Source organism: Ixodes scapularis, unplaced genomic scaffold, assembly GCF_016920785.2.
Source record: "Ixodes scapularis isolate PalLabHiFi unplaced genomic scaffold, ASM1692078v2 PGA_scaffold3__209_contigs__length_174095766, whole genome shotgun sequence".
In the NCBI taxonomy this organism is placed as follows: domain Eukaryota; kingdom Metazoa; phylum Arthropoda; class Arachnida; order Ixodida; family Ixodidae; genus Ixodes; species Ixodes scapularis.
The window spans coordinates 141165660-141189750 of record NW_024609868.1 but is presented as its reverse complement, the minus strand read 5'-3'; the positions used below and the strand labels follow the sequence as shown (position 1 = coordinate 141189750).

Genomic DNA, 24091 nt, shown 5'->3' with positions numbered 1-24091 from the left:
TTTCCGGGATGGTCGATGGGTAAAACAAGAAAGGCGCGTTTTGAGAGGCTTGATGCGAACGCGTGTTGGCCGCGCTGGTGCGTCCCGTCCCAGAAGCACCGTTTGCTCGAGGGCTCCTCGCAAACGCGCGAATGCGCCGAGAAGACAAGACACCACGTTTGCCTCTGCGCGTTCTTGGACTTACGAGGGAAGTCTTCCGAGCGAAAGAAAGCTGTACACGACGCCTTTCTTGCCGTTGTCGTGCTGCCTGTCTCATATAGCTATTCGGGCAAACGTTTCGGAAGAAAGAGATAAGTGAAGCGTTGGAAACGTTGAACGAAAGGTAAAGGAAAGGATAGACGTGCGAAATGGAACGAACGAAAGAAAGTTGAGATGGAGACACAGAGAGACAGGAAACAAAAATGAGGAAGGGATACGAGCAAGAATAGTAAGAAGGGATAAAGGATTCAAGAGACAGAACGAGGAAGAAAGAATGGGGAGACAGTTTATACGCACCAGGTGGCTTCCCGTCCTGCCCCAGCCGGCGTACTGTAGTTCTTCTTGGTTCGAGCTGTGCTTCAGCGGAAACACTTCTCTGCGAAAAATCATGAAAAAACAAAACAAAACACCGCGCATGTCCCGTTAGAGTTGAGGAAATCTAAAAAATCAAAGCTGTCCCCCGGGTACAAAAAACAACAAAAATAAATGACGAGAAAGAAACAAAAGTAAGCAGCCGCTCTATCAAAGAAACACCAGTGTGTGGCCCCAAGGTTTTTTTTTTTTTTTTTTTTCGGAAAAAAAAGGTAGGGCTTCTTCCTTTTCGGGTCGATTAAGATTTGCACTTTTTGTCGAGGCGAATCGGGGCGGCGAGAAAGACCTGCTTATTCAATTCCCCGTTCGAAAACAAAAAAACAAAACAAAAGCGTTTCCCTGTTTTCCCATGCGTAGAATTCCGCGCTTGCACGAAAAGCTGAGGAATGCGACACGGCGCCGAACGAAGGCAGCTTCGGGGTTGACAACCGCACTAGTGTAACCTACGAGCGTGGACCACCTCTATAGTCTGCGTCTACTATTTCGTGCTACGTTGTCAAGACTAGCGCGGCCTGCGAAGAGCTCTAACACTGCCGAATCTACGTGTGCGAGCGCGGGGCTTCATAACGCGCATCCTTTGCAAGATAGCGCGTGCGAATGAAAGACAAGAAGAAGCTGGGCACTCTCGCAGCAGTGCGGCGCTGCAGCACTGTAAAGGTAACGGTAGCCTTGACAACGTAGCGCAAAATAGTTGACGCCAAGTATTGGCGACGTGAGCGATCGAAAACGTGGCTGCGGTCCGCGACGCTTTCGTAAGGAGAAGGTAAGTCGAGGAAATAATGAAGCAAAAATTTGCAAATCAATGCTGTTTTTGGTTTTTATTTTGAATCGAGAAAAAAATGCTTTACGAAAACCTTATTTGGCATCTTCGCGTTGCGGCTGGTAGACTTGATTGGACTCGAGTTAGTGCAACTATAACATATTAGTTAATAACAAAAAGTCACAAATATCTCATTTTGTCGCTATACCCGTGACAAAACAAAACAGCTAGTGGGACAAAAAATACACGTAAAAAAAATACAGATCAGTTGTCGCACTCGGAACATTTGAAGTCTACGCCGTGCACTAATTCCACACAAAACGGCAGCTGTTCTGATTCGTAATGTTTTGCACAACAGGCACTGGCAGTCACATTTGGCGCTCGTCACACGGTTTGCAGAACGCTTCGTGCTTTACCGCTGAAAGTACCAGCCACGCTCGAAGAAAGCGGTTTTGCCTTTCTCCTCTGCCCATTTCCAAAGTAGTCAAACGAGGCATTCCGTCGTCATTGATGAAAGCTTCTCTGATAAGTCGTGCAATCATGCTATGGGCGACAGCTTTTTTGATCAGGTGGGCCGCCTTAAATTAGTAGGCTATTCAAAACGTTTCTCGGGAAAAGTTGCAGAAACCCTCGTTTCAAAGTAGAAAGAAAGAAAGAGATAAGAAAGAGTAACCCATAAAAACCAAAACAATAAAGGGACCCATTCATAGACTGTCCCACAACTTCAAGAAGGTTGCCGCACACCTTGAAGTGCCTGTGGTGTTCTCTGCCCCGTCTAAATTGTCTATTGCTCAAGGTTCAACAACAAAACAGAAAAAAAAAACAGAGGCATGTTCTAAGAGCACGCAGCACAGCACGGTGATTGTGCAACGTCAATTGTCGATGAAACACCCATGACTTGCAATAGAGTGTACGGTGGGAAAACGGGAAGGTGTACAATATAAACGACAGGGCACGCGAGCATTCCCTATCTGTCAGAAGCTCCCCATCGGGAAAATCTCGCCATTCACTGTGATTGGTGCCCTTGTGTGCCTAATCTTGAAGATACGAAAATTTTAGGAAAACTTAAAAATAAAACTGGAAGAGACATATTTCAGGCGCATTGCATAAGAGTGAAGGGAGAGGATAGCTGCGTAAGTGCACCGTTAGTATGCTAAACTGAGAAAAATGTTGTCTTTTTTTCGTCGGGAGCTTGATTCGGTGTAGAAGTAGTGAGTGTGTTTTCAATGAGCGTTCAGTTGTAATTTGCGCTTGGTCCTGTCGCCTCAGTTCAAGTCCAAATATTTTTGATGCTCTTTTCTAGCTAAACAGGAACCAACTAGCCCACTAAGCCATTTTACTGATTTACAGGCTAGTTTACTGATTAAGGGGTTTGCAGGCTATTTCCTTCATCCTAAATAATATTCCTCCTTTTTTATATTTGGTTCATGGTAAGTGCAATAATCTATCCTCAGCAAAACATTGTACGTGAACGCAAAAATAGACTTCTTCATGCACACAATATGCTCAACGGGCATAGATATACATTTTTTTATCTTTTTTTTTTTCTTTTGCTGGTCGGCAGTGATTTGTCGGTAGGATCGTAACTGACGTTTATAAAGTATTTACTTTTTACATACTTTGAGTTTTCGTGCACGCCTTTGGAGTACATCTTTAGATTGCCGAAGGATTTCGCTGAAGTGCGAGTATACTGATGCTGCTAAAGCGCACTTTCGAAAGGTTTCTTTATGTCCTCTTATCACCATCAATCCCTGACTGTTTTTGTACACCCGGACTATCCCAGACAGTAAAAAAAAACACCTAAAGCTTAAAAAATCATTTATTCCGTAAAAACTATTTTACGTTATTTGATGGCGTTATTGTCGCGTTTTGCACCTTGAATATGCTCGTATTTAAACATTTTTACTGTATTAGCCATCAAAACATAGAGCAATAAAACTTAATCCCGCGTCAGCTACCGAGACAGACAAACAAAATAAGGGCTTAGCTTGGTACAGGGATTTTTTTAAACTCAGCTTCACGCCTCCAGAAAGATGTGAGTGCCGAATTTAACTCATTTTGGCGGCTCGTACAGCCACGAACGAAAACTGCGCACTTTTTAGTCAAAATGTGTATACCATGATGTATAAAATTTTTATGAAGCAAAACGGACAAGTGCCGGAACATGTCGGCAAATTGTACAATTAGTTGCATTGAAAAATTCTAATACAGGTGGCGCTAAAACTCAAAATACCGCATTTTGCCCCATGTTTCAGTTCGCTCCGCCTTACCCTGACTCAAAGGATCGATACAGGAATGCACACATCGCTTTATGACGCTTCGTTCGCACTCGTTTCGCAGTGAGACGCATGTTAGCACATGGACACATAATAACATGGGCTGCATCTCCACAAATGAGTCTAAAAAATGCATATAAATCTAGTGAGCGGGTTATATCGTATAAGTACCATCGCTACCAGATACACGCACACTTGTGAGTCGCGGTTGTCGCGCGACGCCTTCTTGGTGGCAGAGTGACGTTCGCTGTCGAAAAAGCAACCGGTTTCGTACAGTCGCTCTCTGGGCGATCTTTTCCAGTCCGGTCGCCGCGCTATTTAGCCGCAGGGGAAACCAGCGGCCTTCCGGAAAGTTCGCGTCGTCCATGTTTACGTCTGGCACAGGTTTGTTTACGTTTACTTTCATCCGGCACAAGGAAGTTGCCCGCGGCAGCTGCCATGGAGTTGTCCGACGCACCTGGATTCCGAAGAGAGCTCGAAATCCGGGTTTTCGGCACTGTGAAAACATGGCTCCTTTAAACTATTTCACGTACGCCTGCTTTTTTTCTTCTTTTACATTATGTAACTATTTTCTTAACCTGACATTTTGAGAATTTTTAATGTACGTTTGGTGTTTTCAATATCGGGGCCTGTCGTCGACATGACGTATAGACGTCGTTTCCGTCTTAAAACGCACATCATGAGCAGAACTGTTAGCGTATTGCTTCTATAGATGCCGTTTACAAACACAAGGGGATGGCTGGCGCAGCGCGTGCCCAGAAACATGATCGGCGCGAAGCTTTTACGCATAGCCGGGCCGCTAACAGCGCCACCACCGAGGCGTGACGTCAGGGTGTTGCGTTAGTGTACAAAGTGTGCGCGCTTTTCATTTAACATTTTCACGCAACATGTCATTGCACAATCCTCGGGATAATAACGGCGGCAAATATCGCTTTAAATGACAAACATAATCGCATTCAAATGTACAGCGTGAATAAGCATTCTCGCTAATCGACCAAACTTTCTTTGCAGTTTCAGGTGCTGCGAGGTGAATACTTTACGATGTAAGATGGTAATAAAAGGTTTTTAGTCTTGTTTAATACTCTCGTTGTTTCCACTGTTTATCAGTCCTCAAAAACGACTTCGAGATAAATATTTTGCAGAAACCGCGGTGTTGCGGGGTATAATTATGCATATTTTATTCGAAAATGAAGTAATGAAGCGCCGCTAACTTCGAGTAATGAAGCGCCGCTAACTGTGAAGTAATGAAGCGCCGCTAACTACGGCTTTATGAGGCATCCTAAGCGAACTGGGTGAAAGCATGAGTGTCACTTGTCATTTTTCATTCCATGTTTCTTTAAACAAATCGGCCGTGAAAGACATACGCCAGGAATTATAGTCATGAACATTATATATGCTCAAATAAACATTCCTACCACTTCTTTCTTTCCTTATATATATTAAAGGTAAGCATGTGTTTTGTCAACAGCACGTAGGCAGAAGGCTGCAGCTCTGGACTCTCCACTTCAAGTCGAGAGGCCAGTGCCGGGCACAAATCGGACGCGAGGCCTGCGTCCGCGTTCGGGGCTCGTCAGAAAGACTCGCATCCGAGTTCTCGGGCAGCTGTCGTCTGCAATCCCGTGCTGGTCCCTTTAGGTGACGTAGAAAAAACGGCGCTGCGGCCTTCTCTCTAGGCGCTTTGTGTTTTCTTTATTTTAAGGACGTTGAAGAGGAAATAAAAACGACTGAGCGATTGGTCTACGGTTGCAAAGTCCCGCGAGTTACCGAAGGTCAACGAGCAGTACGCTCAAACCCTGGCTGTCTGCCCAACTTTTGCCCTGTCAGTGACTCCATTCAGCCAAACTCCAGAGTTACCAAATCGCCGAACACTAGCCGTAATTGCGACTAAGACTTTATAGTTAATGTTGCTAAAATGTGTTTATATTACAAATAGATTACATTGAACTAAAAGTAGAGGATTAAATAAACAAATCATCACGAAAATATCTAAATTGCAGTAACTAGATTGCTGTGACGGAATTACCACTTAAGTACTTGAGGTATATATGCCAGTTTGCCAAGACACACGTTACACATTCCGAGTTTATTACGATTAAAAGAGAAGGGCGCGAAGAAGATAGCTTCGTGTCAGTTCCCTCGCAGAGCGCGGGCACTTTATTTGCGCACCGGGCTCGAGACGTCACGTCCATTATTTACAGCAAAAGACGTATCACTTCGAATGTGCATTGTTTTTGTGGCATTCGCTATGAACACCACCAGAATTACTCTACAAATATATGAAGGTGATTTGTTTACAAAGGACGTGTTAGTCATAATAGACAAAACCAAAATAACATGTTCCAAAAGAAACAACGCGATATGCAAGAAGAACGGAGAGTGCACTTACTTGTTCGAGAAATCATAGATCTTGTACTTTGCGGTGGACGAATGTCGAAACACCTATCGAAACAAACAAAATGAAAAGGAGGAAATCAGTACTGTACATGTTCCGGAAGCATTTGCTCCGAAGTGAACGCTATAGAAACACGCAGACATAGACGCACTTACATTTAGCAACAAACACGCTCACACGCATACGAACGCTGACTCTGAGGCACGCGTATTCACGTACACAGATAAACATGTACACAACCAGTAAGCTCAGACTTAATAAAACAAAATATTGGATTCTACTTACTGGCACAACATCGTGGACGAGCAGCAAAAAGTTGAGATCGGGCGACATGTAGTACTTCCTTACGTCATACTGTCGCTGCAAAAAACAGAAAGAGTGACCGGCGAATGAGAGAAGCCAGGAGACGAGCATCGTGTGTCTCAAGTGGCGTGTTACTCTATTCTTGACAACGTGCCTGCGCCATTACGTACGGGGAACAGGGAAAGTGGATAACCACTCCCCGAGGTATTCAGAAGAGCATTGTTTCGCGAGTGGATAGTGTAAACGAAATTCGATTTTCTTTTGAAAAAGTGACTATACAATTTTTTTTTTTCAAGTTCCCTATCTTAGATGACTTATTGGAGCGAAGCTGTTTTGTTTCAGGTTTGGCTATTCGCTGCGTCCCGTGGAGTGTAACGTATAACGTTTCGAGCGTTTTGCGAACACGAGGACGCACGCGTCTTGTTTAGTATCGCTTGGTTCACTAATTACCAGCGGCAAACACGTTATTATTAATTTGAAAAAGAAGCGGCGAGACGCTTGTCGCTTGCTGCTGACTCCTGATTATTCTTATTATGTGAGGCTGTGAGCTCATAAAGGCTATGATAGGGTTTGACCACACTCTGTCGTCCTTAGGCCGTCAATGACTACAGGCCCTTTTAAGATAGGAGAGTCTAACGGTCCAGCAGTGTCATAAATATTACGACGGCAAACCGTCTAAAAAATTTGTCAACGGTCTTGTAATAGCGAATAAGTCAACCATCTCAAACAGGAGTCGGGAAGAACAAAAGAAGCGATGTCTATCGTCCAATTGAGGGTCATTAATTCGGGGGGGGGGGGGGGGGGGTACACTTTGAAAAACGTTTGTGCGTCTACTTTCACGCACGACCCTCAGAGAGCCAATCACCGGAACTTACGGAGGCAGCTCAGCGAATTACAATGCCGAAACATATGTTTAGACAAAAAACGCAGTCTGAGTTGTGACATTAAGCAATGCAAAACGTCACGCTTGCATTGCTTAATGTCACAACTCAGACTGCGTTTTTTGGTATAAACATATGTTTCGGCATTGTCATTCGCTGAGCTGCCTCCGTAAGTTGCGGTGATTAGTTCTCCGAGTGTTCTGCGGGAAAGCAGACGCACGGGCTTTTTTTAGGGTGTAACGCTGAGGCAGCAGGCGAGAGTTCTGCAGTGTGTGGGACGCACGAGTGGCACTTCAGAAATAATCTACAGAAATCCAGTATGGGTTTTTCACCTCAACCAGGGGTGGTGGTGTAAAGTTAGCAAGGTGGGCAAGCGATTTGTATTCACCCTGGACGTTTTACGGGCCGCTGCAAGACGGAAGGGCGCAGTGGAGTTAAAGGCTGGGTATGTTCGTGCTTTGACTATTCCACGTCGGTCAGACCGGGAATGCTGGCTGTTCGTTATGAAAGCTGATTTCCCTGCTTTGACATCATGAATATAGCTGTTGCTGTTCTTGAACCTAAAATGAAACGAAACTTTCACCTAATTTAGAAGGGTGCGTGCTTGTTGAACCTCGTGACGAATGAACAATCGCTCTCGCCACAAAATATTCACAGCCCAGACGTACACAATGACTACAATAGGAAGTTTTAGCAAGTCGTTTCCGCACGAACGGTTCGCCCTAGAACGCATCGGCGACGCCACTGCGCATGCGCGCGTGAATCGTTCGGGGCGTCGAGAGGCTCTTGTCGTTTGTTTCTCCCATTCCGGCCGCTGGAGTCGTCCCCGCAATGCAGCCGGCACCATTCACGACTCGGGTAAAAAAAAAAAAAAAGATGGCGGTTGGTTTGGCGACTGACTCCGCCGACCCAGCCGAGCGTTAGGCTTAGGACAGCGAAAGGCGATTTGCCATCCTGTTACCCTGCTGCATTCGAGAGGTTGAACCAAATCATCTCGAGGACTGCTCGCTAAGGTAAGCGATCGTGAAAGCTGAAAACTGCGCATGATAGTAAATTTTTGCGATCTGCGGGAAGACTAGCTGCCGTGATGACCACAAGCAGACGAAATGATTTGGTTCGACGGCACGCAGCGTGAACGATCGTTCAATTTCAAAATGACGGAGGCACACCACATAGCTTTACGGTCGTTCAAATACTTTTTACTCTATCTAGCTTCGTAGTTCCTGAAATTTGGACAGGCAAATGTTGCGTGGGCCGTCTTGTTTACATGAGGTGCATGCCTGAAACACGAGCCGCCACGGATTTACACGTTGCAGAATGTTTCATATGTTTACTAGAAGATGGCACCACCGGTCAAACAGAATCATCATCATCGTTTATATGGTTGCGCCAGTTTGACGATTCACTAAAATAAGTCAAATTTCGCGTACGGTTTCACGTAAGTGACCAGCTGCACTGTTCGTGATTTCGGAATTGTAGGCTCGAAAAACGACTTGCTAAAACTCCCTAATGACTCTCAGGCGATCGCGCAGTTTCCACAGAAATATTGCAATGAATGTGGTCAGCAAAGTTTTCTGTAGATGTTTATGTTCTGGGGAAACAAATAGATCCGAGTGCACCTTTTCTTGGCAAAGTAATGACCCTCGAGTAAGAGCTCATAAGACTTTCCGATTATTTCACTGCAAAAATAGTAGATGATGCGCGTTTTAAACCCGATACTGGTGCAAGTCGGCAGAAATGTGCAGTTTTGGTCTCGCAAGCTAAACATTGTCTTTCATTTTTCTTTTTTTCTTTGATTGGACAGTATTCTTGTATCGCACAGGAAAATTCTTAGATTTGAAAGTGTCCCTCTAAGATGGAGACCTTGATTCGACCATCGCGCTTGCTTGATAGGTCATCCGTCTTCCGTCTTCCGCGAAGCGTCGCTGTAGGGTCTTGCAGGTTAAATAGGCCACAAAATGAATTTTGGGGCTATGATCAATTATTTAATATTGGGAGTTTAGTAAGCGCATATCATATGGTGGGCCAAAGAAAAAAAAAAGAGTGTAAAACGGCAAAAACCTACTTTTGCGTTCGAAACTTAGAAAATGTAGTGGACTATTTCGTACCTCCCTTTCTTTCGAAAGCTTTCCGCCTTTTCACTGTGATACATCCGCGGCCCACAAAACAGGTCAGCCGAGCCCAGCTCAAGCATTGGACACAAGAACTGCGTCACTCGGACGTATGCGCTCGTCAACAATCATTCCGTCTACGAATATTTGAATTCGCGGTTGAGGATGATAAGTGCCGTGACGGCACTTATCATCACTTGTAAATGCCAAATTCAATGGTGTGCTTAAAAAGCACGCTGGAAGCTTGTAGTCATCGCATCCCTGTGAAATACTTCGTCGCGAGCACGTGGTCTCTCCTTTCGCTTGATAGTTGAGGGGGAAGTTAGAAGGAAAAAGTTGATATATCATTGCATAACTTAAAAAAAAAACCTGAAAAAAAAATTTTTTTGAGCAGTTTGGTGGGACACGCGTGTAAAAAATATAATTTTACGCTAAATAAAAAATTTTTTACAGCAATATTGACGGTGGGAGATTTATTTCAAATTTTATGGGCAAAGTCCATGACGTCACGGATTGGTCATCTGTTCGACCTCTCCTCCACGTCCCCGAAATGTCGAGAGAGAAAATAAGTGAAAAGGAAGTGACTATCGACGAAATCGCGACTCGCGCCGTCAATATGGCACTAAAACATTTTTTTACGCGTAAAATTAATATCTGGACACGGGTGTCCGACCCAGACTGTTAAAAAAAAACTTTTTTTTTTCAGGTTTTTAAGGGCACAGAGAAAAAAAATAAAAAAAATATTAAGATTTCTTTTTTTTTTTTGCATTTTGAAAAGTTTATTTTTTCCTGTACAATTTTTATTGTCACACTGTTCTTAGAAAGTCATATTTCGAGCCGAAAAACATATTTTCCGAAAGCAAGTAACGTGTGACCACGTCATACTTTGGGATACGCCTACTGCTTATCAATTAATTTCCAAAAAAAAAAAGATCAACACCAAATCTGAGCGTATGTCCGCAATGAGCTACATCTTAAATATTAACTGACAACTATTTCATAACTTTTTTAACAAAGACAATCCCGAGACGCCGTGCATGTTTGTTCCACGTGTGAACTTTCAAGCGCTCGTGTTTTTAAACGACAAAATGGCGACATTGGATGCTGTTCCCTCGTTCAATGCGCTACAATCGCACGAGAAAACATTTTGACGTCCTCTGGATTGAACCCTGAATGATAAACCATCGAGTGGCTGAGGGAACTTGACCGCACTCGAATATACTTCGCGCTTGAGCGACACGACAGGTTACAAAAGAGAACCACCAAGCAAGGCAATAAGCCGCGAAGCGAAGACATGACTCTAACAATGATTATCGGGTACACGTAGCAGAGCGCGTTGGATGGAGTACAGTTCACACTGATGCCCATTACACTATGATGAACCAAAGTGGTTCATCATAGTGTAATGGGCATCATTTAAATGTAGCTGCTTGTTGAAAGAACTGCGTACGTCTGTCCCTAATATATTTTCTGTGTTTTCATTCTTTCCGTGTGAACTGAAATGATTATCATGCTGTTGGTTATTGAAGAAATGACTCCGGGGGTCTTGGTGCCAATAGCAATTTGTTATTCTTATGTTTTTTTTTCATTTTGACTAAATTATCTCAAAACAGTGTTTTTCAGTACATAGGTACTATTATATACTTAACCCGCCATTATTGAGGGTTGGTTTCTAATTCCTGCCACCTACATAGGTACTTTGATACTACCATTATATACTACAATTATACTAGGTACTAGGTACTGCCATTATATACTTAACCTGCCATTATTGAGGGTTGGTTTCTAATTCCTGCCACCTACATAGGAAGTACTGAACTAGAATTAAAAATACGTGCCACACAGTTTTTGGGTTACAGAATTTTAACACAGTGGGAGAGCTAAATTTTCAGTATTAAAAACATTTATAAAAATGTAATTTTCACTTGGTTTAAATATTTCTAGTTGAGTGAAAAAAAAACACTTGTGGATCAAATGATATATATATACGCATATATATGATAAAAATTGTCCTAATAACTACCGAGACCTAGAGCAATTTCCTCAACATGGCATAGAACACGGAGAGAATAGGACATACCCTGGGGGGCTTGAGAATAATAGGACAAGCTCCACCCACAAAGCCATTCACTTTTTCTAGTTTGGCAGAGCGAATGCTGGACAGGCGGCCAGCGCGATAGAGGAAACTGCCAGTCATGACGAACGGATACCTTTTGCTGGAAAATGCTTGTTCTGCTCTCCTAAACCTTCCACAGACTACAGCGTCCAATTAGCGTCGGTTAGAGACGTTCTACAAGTCACGCGAAGTAACCGAGGGCAGCATCGTGTCACCATACCCGTCCTGTCGCTGCGGCGCCAGGCGCAGTCGGGGTCGTCTGAGGTCCGCTTCCCCCTCTGCTTTGTTACCCACACCAACATTAGGGATAACGGTCTGTTTCCAATCCCGTTAGCGCTGCGAGCGAAGATCCGTCGGCGGCCACCACGAGGCCCTTCCGCCCGCGCATTGTGATGTAAAAGATACTCGGTCAGCGAGCGGCACGCAAAGGCTCGGCCGTAAAGGAGTTTACGGTCTGAGATGCCACAGGCATGGAAGAGATCTCCCCAGCGGCTGGACGAAGAACAGACCGGACAGTACTTTTGTTATTTTGTACATGACTCCATGTAGGTTTTACTTATCCTTTCTTTTTGGTTCGCTCGTTTCGAGCATGTTATGACCCTTTTCCGCTTATTGGATGTGTCCAAGGCGTAAAGTCGTATGTGAGCGACGGCTCAACGGGAGAAAGGAAAGAGAAAAAAACGATTACATGGTAAACAAGAAATAAAAAAGCTTATACGCGTAAGGAATAGCAAATTTTATCCAGCTCTCGTTTTTGGTCGTAAAAGTTTTGTGTGGCCATTGTCGTCTGACTCGCTTACGGAGGGCAACAAATACCACCGTAGGGTAAAATGTGTCATGAAAGGCCATGAGAATATTTGGTTGTTTTCTTGCGACGAAGTACTTAAAATTTAACCTTGCAGCTCGTTGCGGCGATACTTGTCTAACTCGCTATCTTAACGGCGCTCGTTGCTGCTGAGTTTTCGCTTTTCGTCTACAAAGAACAAGCTCGCGGTTGTAAACCGCGTGTAGTGCAAGCACCGTGCACGTTTGTTTGTGCAGCATCGAGCGTAACTAAAGTAAGCAATTCTAGCAGTGAAAACAAAGTGCTTGTTTCTACCAGGAAACTCCGCTTTTATGGGTCAAGGCAAGTTCGGCCACGCACACGGCATTAATAAAGCATGCAAAGGTTTTTAACTGAACCCCGAATCCCAAAAGTCTATCCGTCCGTTCGTCAGTCCGCTTATGCATTTTCCCGCTAAATTTAGCGGGAAAATGAACGTCCCGTTATGTCAAGGTACCAAGTGACACCACGAATTGACACCTTGATGTCCTATCACATAGCCACGTCACGCGACGTGGGGTATCACGAGACACCAGGCACAAAACCATGACGTCATGTGACATCAAGTCACGTAAATTCATGGCATCTCGGATAGGATGACTTAAAACGGTAATCTCAGGACAAGTGGCGTCAGTCTCCTTGTTGAAGTTAGTAGAGAAATCAATAAAACATATTTATTTATTGCCAGAAACGAGGGTTAATGTCTTCTAGACATATTTAAACGACCGCGTCTTAACTACTGAATTCCACGCATTAGAGGACATCGAAGCCAAAAGTCACAGGTATTTTGTCTTTTCGTCAGCGAATCGTTCACTCTATTGATGTGATCAAAGCAGCAGTAGCGATTCAAAGGTCGTCCGATCTCTACGTCCACTCCGATCAAGGGAAGGCGTTTGCTCACGAAGGTGGTGTTGTGCAGCAGCGTCCTCTTCTCCCTGTTCTGGGCGTTGTAAAGCACCAGGGCGCCATCCGAGTCCCTGTACACGAACTCGGAACCTGCACGGAAGGGGAAAAAAACAAGCACGACCTTAGGAACGGTAACAAGTCTGTCAAGAAGGAAAACAACAAATGTACACAAACTCCCACGCTCCGCGCGATTTCATCTCGAATTCACAATGAGTCATTCATTGGCAACAACCTTTCAAGTATACCCAAGCGTCTAATGTTCCGGCGTAAATTCCGAACGACAATCTCTGCCCTCTACGGAGGAAGCTTGCCGAACCACGGGGACAGAAGTATGTTTCAATCTAGGTATAGGTGTGTACAATGGGGTCATTGAACCGCCAATCATCGCATCACGACCTCGTCATTCGCCCATTGCCGTCCGTGTTTTACAGTGATTGGCTCCTCGAGCTTCGGCAGCGATCCGCGTTCCGTCAGGGCATGCTGGTGGAAGGCGTTGCCTGGATAACGGATCCGGTTAGAAATGTATATGAAATGACCTGCTGAGTGTCCCAGTGACGTCTACATAATTGCTGTGTCCATTTCGTTTTCTAGGAACGTAAGTTTATAGCTCACCCTGTGTGCTGTAGGGAAATAAGAACACGGAGAGCGGATCGCTGGAGTCTACAAAATAAGGGAAAATAACGCTAAGACTAGCAAGCATTTCGATCCTCCAATTTTATTCATACTGGAAAACTCAACATGTTTCTTTTTCATTGGAAAGTAGAAACATGATAAATTATTTAATGGGAGGAAATGCTCAATTAACACGTAGTAAAACATTTTAGAAATTTATTTACCTTGATACCTGGAATAAAGTTTTGTGCTCAAAGAATAAGTTGGTTTCGCTCGTTTCCCCTCCCTACCGCGGTTTTTTAATGCGAAAGCATTAACTGTCCCACGGAGCGCAGCCGGCGTTGTCTGTGACCGGGAAGAACGGGCAACTGAAGGCAGTTAAAATGGCTGCGACGTCCATGGAGCGCAGTCGGCGTTGTGTGTGACCGCGAAAAACAGGCAACTAAATAACGGCAGTTAAAATGGCCGCGACGCGTCATAGTTCCATAGAACGCCACCGCACAGAGAAGCTCTCTCCTCTGGCGCTGCCGCCTGTGAGCTTATAAAAGGGAGACGGTGGCGCGCGCGCGCCCGCCGCGCTAGGCGTGGCCGGACGGGGAAGGGGGGGAGTTGGGGGGGGGGGGGGAGCTACAAGTTCAGGTTCCGTCTGCTAGGCGCAACGCCGCACGCCCTGCCGGTGCTGCGACCCCTTCTACTCCTCCCGGCGGCAAGGAACATCGCGGCTCCTGAGTAATATTTATATCGTCGGCGGCCACTACCTCGGCAGTAGCCAACCGTGGCAGTCCACGCCAGCGCTCAACGGCGTTCAATTGGACATCAATGCATTCGCATTCAGAACTCATAAAAAGTGCTTCTGTTTCCTCCGAAATGCATTTATATATTTTTCGTGACGTGAAATTACGTGGCATAGTAATAGGACACGGCAGCGCGGTTCCCCTCACGCTTCTCTAAAATAACTATCGCTTCACAATTCTCCTCCCTGACACAGTCGTTTGAAGTTGGGCTCAGAATCTTGGGCTCCTAGATTCGATTCTCGTTAGGCACGTTTGGAGCTTCGTTCTTTGTTGTCAATTTATGACTATTTTATGTCATCTAAATTATAAGTGGGATCAAAAGGAATGAATGGTCGAGTGTGCTCCGAGCTTCAGCGCGTTCTTGGATTCAATCCCCGCCCCCCTGCCCGTCTCGATGTGGATGAACATCGTACCGGCGTGCTGCGTGCACTGCCGCTTGATGCACGTTCAAAGACCCCCGCGTAGCCGTGCTACCGCACCGGCTAAATTTATCATGTACAGCGGAGGCACCTGTCGCCCATCTGGGGCTAACGAAGGTTCTGCTCTCTAAGCACACACACAACACAGTTACCTCATGTCAATTATATGTTATTGTTTTTCGATTTTCCCACGAATTCCCAGCACATATATTGTGACGCTTTTTAGTTGCTTTACGTTACACTTTCCTAGGAGCTTCTAGCCGTTGAACATAATCTGTATTAAAAACCTTTCAGCCTTTCCACTCCGGTGAAGAAGGAAGACCAGCGGAGCTGTACAACGGAAAGTAATGGGCGGCCGCAAGTCGGCAAGCCAGATTGGAAAGGCTGCCGCCATCTATGAGCGACAGCGGCAACCAGATACCTGGCTTGCCGCCGTCGCTCATAGATGGCGGTAGGTGTCCAGAGTTCGGTGTCTTCATTTCTTTGCGAGGGACACGATCCTGGGGAAACTGACCCTTAACAGCTCCGCTGTAAAAATCAAAGGCACCACACATCCATATCACAGAGTGTGAGAATTTTAGGTATCGGAGAAGGGCAGAGATTGAAACATAAAAAGGGAGAAAGAGAGGAGCAGAAAAGGTAAAGCACGGGGATATGCTATCAAAGTTTCAAGGCTATCATTTACACCCTCAATGATACTAAACTGATTTACAGCGTTCGGTGTCAAGGCGGTCGCAAATTAAATCTCTCGGACAAAATCTAGGACTCCATCTAACTGATTGTATTAGGCCGAAACCCCGTTCAAAGGTTTTCCGGACGAGCGCTTCACGCGTCATTTTTTTCTGCTCGGCTTAATTGAATTACATATTTATTGGGTTTAGTGGAGCGCACAACGTCATTATTCAAGATTCGTCGTGCGATACACTTTTCACTATATTCAACGCTGATCTGATTTGGCTCGCTGAATACAGATAAAACATATTTAAAGCCCGACACTAATACCATTACGTATCTTCCAAGAGCGAGGTTCCACATGGCTCAATTGACCAATCGTCAAGGATAAAATTAAGTACTTTCCTCACATAATTGACGTGGCGACACAGTGCAAGAACAACGATACAAACGGATTCAGAAGATTCAACACACCAGGCGCTCCATCGTACTCAATGTTTTAGGTATTATTTTAGTGTAAAGCGCCGTCGGTAACGACCCGTACATGGCATATGGCATATATGGCTATATGAAGAATTTGGTAAGTAAGGTCATATATAGCGATATATCTATGAGTAATACCTTTTGGCGGGCTAGTGGGTTCCCGTATAGGAAAATAAATCAAATGCGCTAAGGACGAGGAAGAGGCAGTAACAAGTACGACACACAGAGGCCGGCCTTATATACTCACTATCTCATACAGCCATATATGGCATTCATGTACAGATACCGAGAACTGCTGTGTGCGTCTGTATGTGTGTGTGTATGTGTGTGCGCACCGGTTCATTTATTTTATTTATTTACTCATACTGCTCGCCTCGTGGAGGCTGTCGGACGAGTGGAATAGACCCACAAAAAGTACAAATAAATAAGAAAGTGCTATCGCAAGAAAGAAATATATCGGCAGCGCTCTGCTGCATTACAATGCATACCACACTTTGAGTAAAGACAAGGTGCTGTGTCATCAGCACCCACGGAAAAACGGAAGTCCAGCAAAACCCCGTCTTCATAACTAACAGATAACATAGAAAAACAAAATCAATCACAACACTGATAAAATAAAATAAAAAAAAACAATGTAGAAGAAAACTTCAACGTGTTAACTATTGGCGAGGAGATCGGACAGTCCAGCGCTACACTTCACCTCCAGCGGTACGCTTCAGCTATGGGGACAACAAACCGAATTTTCTTGTTTGTTTTTCATCAGAGAAATCGAAGATGACGATTCGAAGACCGTTTTTCGTGCGACCAAAGCACTGGTCAAAGCGAGGCGCTCGTGCCCAGACCGTGCTAGGCGAGCTTCCATTTCATTGTTGTGCTGTGTTAGTGAACACCCGGCTACACTGTAACCCGGCTGTGGGGAGAACAAGACAAGTAAAGCCCCTCTATCCTGGGAAAAGTGGAACCATTCATTGTTGTGTAAACGCTTGAGACACGGGCCGCGCGCCACTTCTGGGAAGAACATGGCGTCTGAAATATAGCCCAGTGCTGCGCTGTGCCGCCATGATCTTCCCAAGGGCTGCACGTTTCACGTGTCTCGTTCATCGACGCACCTTGCGCTACTTTTGCAACATAAAGGGGCTTAAGGCGGCAGTTCCACGGCCCCAACCGTAATAGACCCGTTGCTCTCGGCAGGGGGCGCGAGCGCGTCCGCAAAACGCGACCATGTTATGCTGTCAGCACTATCCAGGCGGTGCTATGACGTTCGATTTTGCACGTGCAACGTTCGAATGCAAGCATCTGTCAGCATCTGTAGACGCGCGATAACAAAACGTCTAAAAAGAGAAAAACTAAAATAACAAAAAGAATTATGGAACTCGTGGACTCAGCGTCCCATTCAGCTTTATTAGTCTATTGTGTTCTTTCATAGCTTCCGCAAGCCCGTACGCTTCACTTTACGTGATAGCGAAGCTGAAGCTGCTTGCAAAAACATGTTTCCCTGAACGATGCTCGCAGTGCACGAGCGCGCGCGCTTGGAAGGGACACTGCAAGCTCGGAGCTCGCTCTCGTAGGCTCTGCTACGCTAGCGGTTGTAATGGAACGGAGTAGAAAAAAAGTGTAGTGGGGAAGCGTGATGACACGCGTTCGAAACGCGAGCCAAATATTCTATTTTGCTCGCCTGGAGCGCTGCTCAAAACTTGAGAGCTACGGGCCTATACCGGTGGTAGCTGTTTGCGGTGCAAATGTCGCGTCTGTGCGCGTGCCACCTATTTCGTTCTTTTTGCAACTAAATTTTCAATTTATCGTCATTCTTTTAGTGTGAAATGTGATACTCATTTTTCAAAACTTAACGTACAATAAAACAACAAAAAGTGCAAGTTTTAATATTTTCATAGATAATTCTGATATTTTCTATGCATTCCGAGTTTGTAGACTTGTAATGCATTCAAGACGCATTCTTATTTTTTTATTGAATAGAAAAAGGACCCGTCTAGTTCCTTGAATGCGTGTTTTTCTAATTATCGTACTCACATTTTTTAATATTTATTCAAAAAGAGCCTTTTTTATGCTATTTTGAAGTGTCGTAACTCAGTTTCACGTCATAAGGCAGTCACGACATTTAAGGGAATGCTCCTGGTAAACATAGGAAATCAGCATAAAAAAATATTAGAAGTGCAAATCAAGCAGTGTTTTTATAAACACCACTTGATTGTGATAACATTTCAAAGCATTCCATTAACACGTTCTTGGTTTTCTCAGATATCGTTCTGGCACCTGATCTAACTTTTTTTTTATTGTATGCTAGAGAAACTGGGCTGGTTCTTTGTAAGGCTGGTTTTGTTGTATTTATATTCAGACTCGTTTTAAAAAAAATTCAAATCTTGGGACCATTTTCAAACTCTACTCTGTGCGCAAGAAACCTGTTTCAGAGAAGAGAACAGCAATTTAAGCAATGATTTTTAAATTAGAGCGTTTCTTTTTCTAATTAAAGTAACTTTCTCTGATTTTAATTTTTTAAGGCCTACCAATTGTCTGAAATATTAAAAAAGGACTTATGTTGCAGCAGACGGCGGGCACTTGCGCCATATTTTGAAAGGTGTCTGAAATTCGAGGTTGAGAAGTTCAGAAAAAGTGGCGCTGATTTTGTCCCTGACGCAGAGGATTCTCGTCTCAAATATTTCCTCGCAACTCTTCCTCGTTCTTGCAATAAAATAATTAGTCTTGCGAGAAGAAAGAAAAAAAAAAAAAACGAGAAGCGCGTCGGAATGGTTACAATGGGTTATGTCTAAAACTCAGCAAGTTCTCGAAAACATCGTGTGTCAAAAAAGGGATTCAATGCTGCCCGCCATGTTCCGACACAACGAAAGGTGCAAGTATTGAACTACATATGATAGCGACGACGTAGGAGAATTTCGGTCCCTTCACTTTAAGATAAATGAACAGACATTTTTTTTAAGGTTCCAGCGTTTTAACCGCGTCAATTTTGTTTTGTTCGCCATTGTGCAGGGATTTGAGATTTTCAGTTTTAACGTACGTTACTGTACTCGTCGACAACTCACGGAGAGTGTTATGTCCAAACCGCAGTGACTGGGCCTCACGGTAAGGCAACAAACAGCTGCTAATAATGGCTCAAACCTGAGGCTCAGGAAAAGGGTCTAATAAACCACTTTTCCATAAAGTACGCTATCAAAAGCGTTGCACATGGGCGAAACCCTCACTAGGTCGTCTTTCTTTGGATTACTTTTTATTTCATTTATTGAAGTAAGAATAATGTTAGACGATCAATTTTCACGGTGATGGTTTAATAATGCAACAACTCCAAGCTTCCACTCTGCGCTTTACACCAACCAGGACTCTTGCGCTTTGACACTAATGTTAAGCAGCCAGGGCCAACTTCCTAGAAACAGCGCCGGTTCTGTTCTGTCCGCCATCGTGCAAGGATTCTTCAGCGTCCAACCTTACACTACCCGTACACAACTGGCGCAGAGTGTTATGTCTAAACCTCAGTGACCGGGCGTCATGGTATGACAAAAAAGCCAGCCATCATGGCTCATACTTGGCACTCAGAAAAATGGTAGAAGAAACCGCTTTCCCGCGACGTACGCTAAATATAGGCCAAACGCTCATTGTGCCGTTTTCCTGCTGACTAATTTTTGTTTCTTTGATTTAAATAACCGCAGTATCGCTTTTATAGCTACAATTGCTTCGGGGAAACTTGACCCTCTAGGTCTTGCAAGCGCTGCTTGGTGCTCCCGAATATTCAATTCTAAAGAAATCTCTCGCTGTACACCTGGGTGACCAACTCAATAGACGTTTTCTGAAACTTAACCTCACAGGCATGCCGATTCGGTGGCACTAACAGAACAATATTTCTGTGAGTTTGGAAGCCTCAGTTGAAGTGAAAAAGTAATGGATTACTAGTAACTCATTACTCGAAAAAGTGTCTGAATTACAGAATCGTTACAGCACAAGAATGAAATGGAGGCGTTACAAAATATCTATAAAATGTTAAACGACTACAAGTAACTTGTAACGCGTTGCGAACAAGTCTGACAGTAATCCACACCGCGTGATCTACGAAAAAATCCTAATAGGGTCTCTTCGTAGACCATAAACTGCAGAATGGGGCCCTAGCGAACGTGTACTCAATCTGCACTCAATATTATGGCACGAGCTCCGGCTGGTTCCCGCTAGCATCGTACAGCTTTTGTGAATGGCCTAAAGATTCCTAATGGTGATTCTGCTCGTTATCTTCAGTTTCTCGAGCTGCAAAATAATTGTAGACGGAAACTGCAGAGCTCGACGTCGAAACTGATCATTCCAAGCAGAATTGGGTTATGTAAATCAGACATAACAACTCGGCGTTTTCTATCGGTCACAATATTCAATATCACCCTGTATCTCCTGTTCACACTGAGTCGATTGAGTCTGAACCCCCATTAGGTTTATAAGTATTTAGAGGCTGATTATTATTTTATATCGCAATTATCGTGAAGGCAGCGTGCATATACCTTCATGTGGTTGTCTACGGTTCGTTGTCATTTGAAAAGGGTATAGATGGTCCGGTGTTTTGCCATTTGAATGCGAACGTGCAGACGGCCATAGGAACGTGAAGTCACACTGTACTTTTTGGATGATCCGGACCGCTTGGCAGTTCTCCCGTATACATGTTGTAAAAATACAAATAAATATTTCAACAACAAGTATGCTTGAGTTAAAAATAATAATAATCGTTATTTCTAGACATGCATGTTTCTGGCGGGACGCGGCAAGAGAACACAAAAGAAAATTCGGCACAGGCAGATTAGACTCCTTACGTGTGGGAATGCGAAATCATTGTAGTCTCTTTAGTGAAATGTTTTCGATTTATGTTTTCGACTTGCATCAAAGTTCTTTCTGCTGATTCGGTGTGTGACGCGCGGGAGGCAGCGCGCTCATTTTACGCACTCATGATATGGCTGGCGCCAAATCCTCCCCATTGGCTGCGCTGTCACGTGCCCAATGACTCACGCACAAGGCAACACCTTTAGTCAGCTTAATGGCTGCGACGTGACGTGTGCAATGACGCACACACTATGTACACCTATAGGAACCCAGAACAGTTAGAGCCGACGTGGTTTTGGGTGAACTGTGCCCGTCTGGCACCCCGGGGGCCCGGGTTCGATTCCCACCCTAACCGAAATGTACCAAAGTTTCTTTCCAAAGCCATTCATTCATTTTGTTTACAGAAACCTCCCTGAGAAATTTAATCTCAATCCGAACATTTTTTGCGTATTTTGCTCTTTGCGCCGTCGGCCATTCTTGGTACCATCGTTCGGTCACGCCGCCAACGACGCCGGACTTCGGCGCAATGGGGGAAATAATCTTTTCATATTTAAAGTCTTCTAACGATGCCATCAGCCCGTTTTTACGGCAGTCAACGGTGTGCAGGACCAGTGTGATCATAAAAATCAATTATACAAAAAAAAGTTCAAATTTACATTAGCTAAACATCGTAATCACAATAACGAATATCGACGTCATCGAAAGTTTCAAATAGAAATCATTCACATTGACAATATTGAGATAACATTCATTAACGCACAGTGTCAGCGTTAATGTAAAATTCTTCATCTCTGTTGTATTGAAACAGAAAATATATATAAAGATATGCGAACGACATTGGTACATTCTTATCAACATCAAATTATTAATAGAATTAATTATTAATAAAAATATCAAAAACACCAGTGAAAAAAAGAAAAACTTCGGCTTTTGCTATTTGCTTGTGGAACAATTTTTAAGTTTAGGTCACTGGGGCTAAAAATACGCTTTTATACTCTTTTCTTGAACATGCGTATTCTTCGACTTTGGTGTACTATTTCAACAATATTAGGGTGGTTATTTATAAGGTCAGATAATTGATAATCATGTTTATTAAAACTATTATCAAGATTATGAGTTACATAGAGCGCCTCTAAACACACGTCTTGAAAAAAAAATTTTTTTTATTGTTTGTTTTATCATAAATCAAAATGCAGTCAAAGCCAACAAGGTACACAAGCCCAAACACGCATACAAAAAGCGCATGGCCACGCCGCCACGGTGCGTCGTTGGCGCTCGATTGATTTAATCGGTAAAAGGAACCGGCACGCTTGCCGACATGCAGCTCATGTCACTGTTACTGATGCAGGTTTTCTTCGTGCTCGGAACGACGGTCTTGCTCGGCGTGGGCAACGAAACAACAGCCGCCCCGTACCTTCCCGATGCTTCTTCGAGTACGACAACTGGATGGCACGTGTCGACGGGCATCAGCGTTATCGGACTGCCAGTCATCACCGATTGCAAGCTCCCCTTGGATAAGCCGTTCGACGATGGCGCTCTGCCGGTCTTCGAGGAACCATGTGACCACAACGGAGGCTATATAGACGCGCGGCACAATGGCTTCGTGGGATTCGGAGCCGGCACGCTTGCCGATACGCAGCTCATGTCACTGTTACTGATGCAGGTTTTCTTCGTGCTCGGAACGACGGTCTTGCTCGGCGTGGGCAACGAAACAACAGCAGCCCCGTACCTTCCCGATGCTTCTTCGAGTACGACAACTGGATGGCACGTGTCGACGGGCATCAGCGTTATCGGACTGCCAGTCATCACCGATTGCAAGCTCCCCTTGGATAAGCCGTTCGACGATGGCGCTCTGCCGGTCTTCGAGGAACCATGTGACCACAACGGAGGCTATATAGACGCGCGGCACAATGGCTTCGTGGGATTCGGAGCCGGCACGCTTGCCGATACGCAGCTCATGTCACTGTTACTGATGCAGGTTTTCTTCGTGCTCGGAACGACGGTCTTGCTCGGCGTGGGCAACGAAACAACAGCAGCCCCGTACCTTCCCGATGCTTCTTCGAGTACGACAACTGGATGGCACGTGTCGACGGGCATCAGCGTTATCGGACTGCCAGTCATCACCGATTGCAAGCTCCCCTTGGATAAGCCGTTCGACGATGGCGCTCTGCCGGTCTTCGAGGAACCATGTGACCACAACGGAGGCTATATAGACGCGCGGCACAATGGCTTCGTGGGATTCGGAGCCGGCACGCTTGCCGACATGCAGCTCATGTCACTGTTACTGATGCAGGTTAGTGACTGCTATCCTATTCATGTTCGAAAACTGCCCTGTGCGTTGCCGGCTCCTCCCATGCCAAGTGTCGGTACCGATTGTTGTAGGCGAACCAATGTGCAATTGTCGAGCAGACGATTTCGCCTTTTCGCAAACCGCGTACTATGCCTGATTATTTTGTTGTTGCTATCCGGGGATATAGAACTGAATCCGGGTCCTCTTACTTCTGTAGAAGTAGATTTACTGAAAAGTCTACAGAGTGGTCAGGCAGACATTATGAAAAAACTTGACTCTATAGAAAACAGGTTCACCAAGCACGAAACTATGATAGCCGAAATAAACAATAAACTTGGAGTCGCAGAGGGACAGGTCGAAGCCGTTAACAAACTGGTATCTGAACAAGCTAATTCTATCAAATATTTAGCCCAACAAGTTAAGGACTTGAAAGACAAGGGCGTAGACTTGGAAAATAGAACTCGCCGACAAAATCTTGTTTTCTATAGTGTAGAGGACAACCACTCAGAGACGTGGGATCAATCCGAAAAAATAATCGAGTGCATTTGTAAAACCAGCCTGGGTATCGAATTGACATCGGTACAAAGGGCGCATCGGATTGGTCGTTACAGTCACGAGAAAAAAAGGCCGATTATTGTAAATTTTGCGTCTTACAAAGAAAAGCAGGACATTATGTCGAACGCTAAAAAGTTTAAGGGTACAACCTACAGCGTAGACCAGGACTACTCACCCGAAACTTGAGACATCCGCAGGCGACTATGGGAATTTGCAAAAATTAAAAAGGCAGATAGAGACAATCCGGTAAAATTAAATTTTGACAAACTAATTGTTAATGGTAAGGTGTTCACTTGGGACAAAGAAA

At 44.6% G+C, this 24091-nt stretch overlaps 1 protein-coding gene across 7 annotated transcripts in view; it reads right to left on the bottom strand.

Moving 5' to 3' along the window:
* The window catches only part of LOC8043509 (inactive dipeptidyl peptidase 10), a 546782-nt gene that overhangs the window by 40921 nt on the left and 481770 nt on the right, over positions 1-24091 (bottom strand). For all 7 annotated transcript variants that reach the window (XM_040505110.1, XM_040222260.1, XM_040222265.3 and 4 more), the window contains 4 exons: positions 13134-13228; positions 6284-6358; positions 5993-6045; positions 496-574 (listed from right to left, as the gene is read on the bottom strand). In XM_040505110.1, the coding sequence (XP_040361044.1) occupies positions 496-574; positions 5993-6045; positions 6284-6358; positions 13134-13228 (302 nt within the window). The remainder of the gene's footprint in view (positions 1-495; positions 575-5992; positions 6046-6283; positions 6359-13133; positions 13229-24091) is intronic.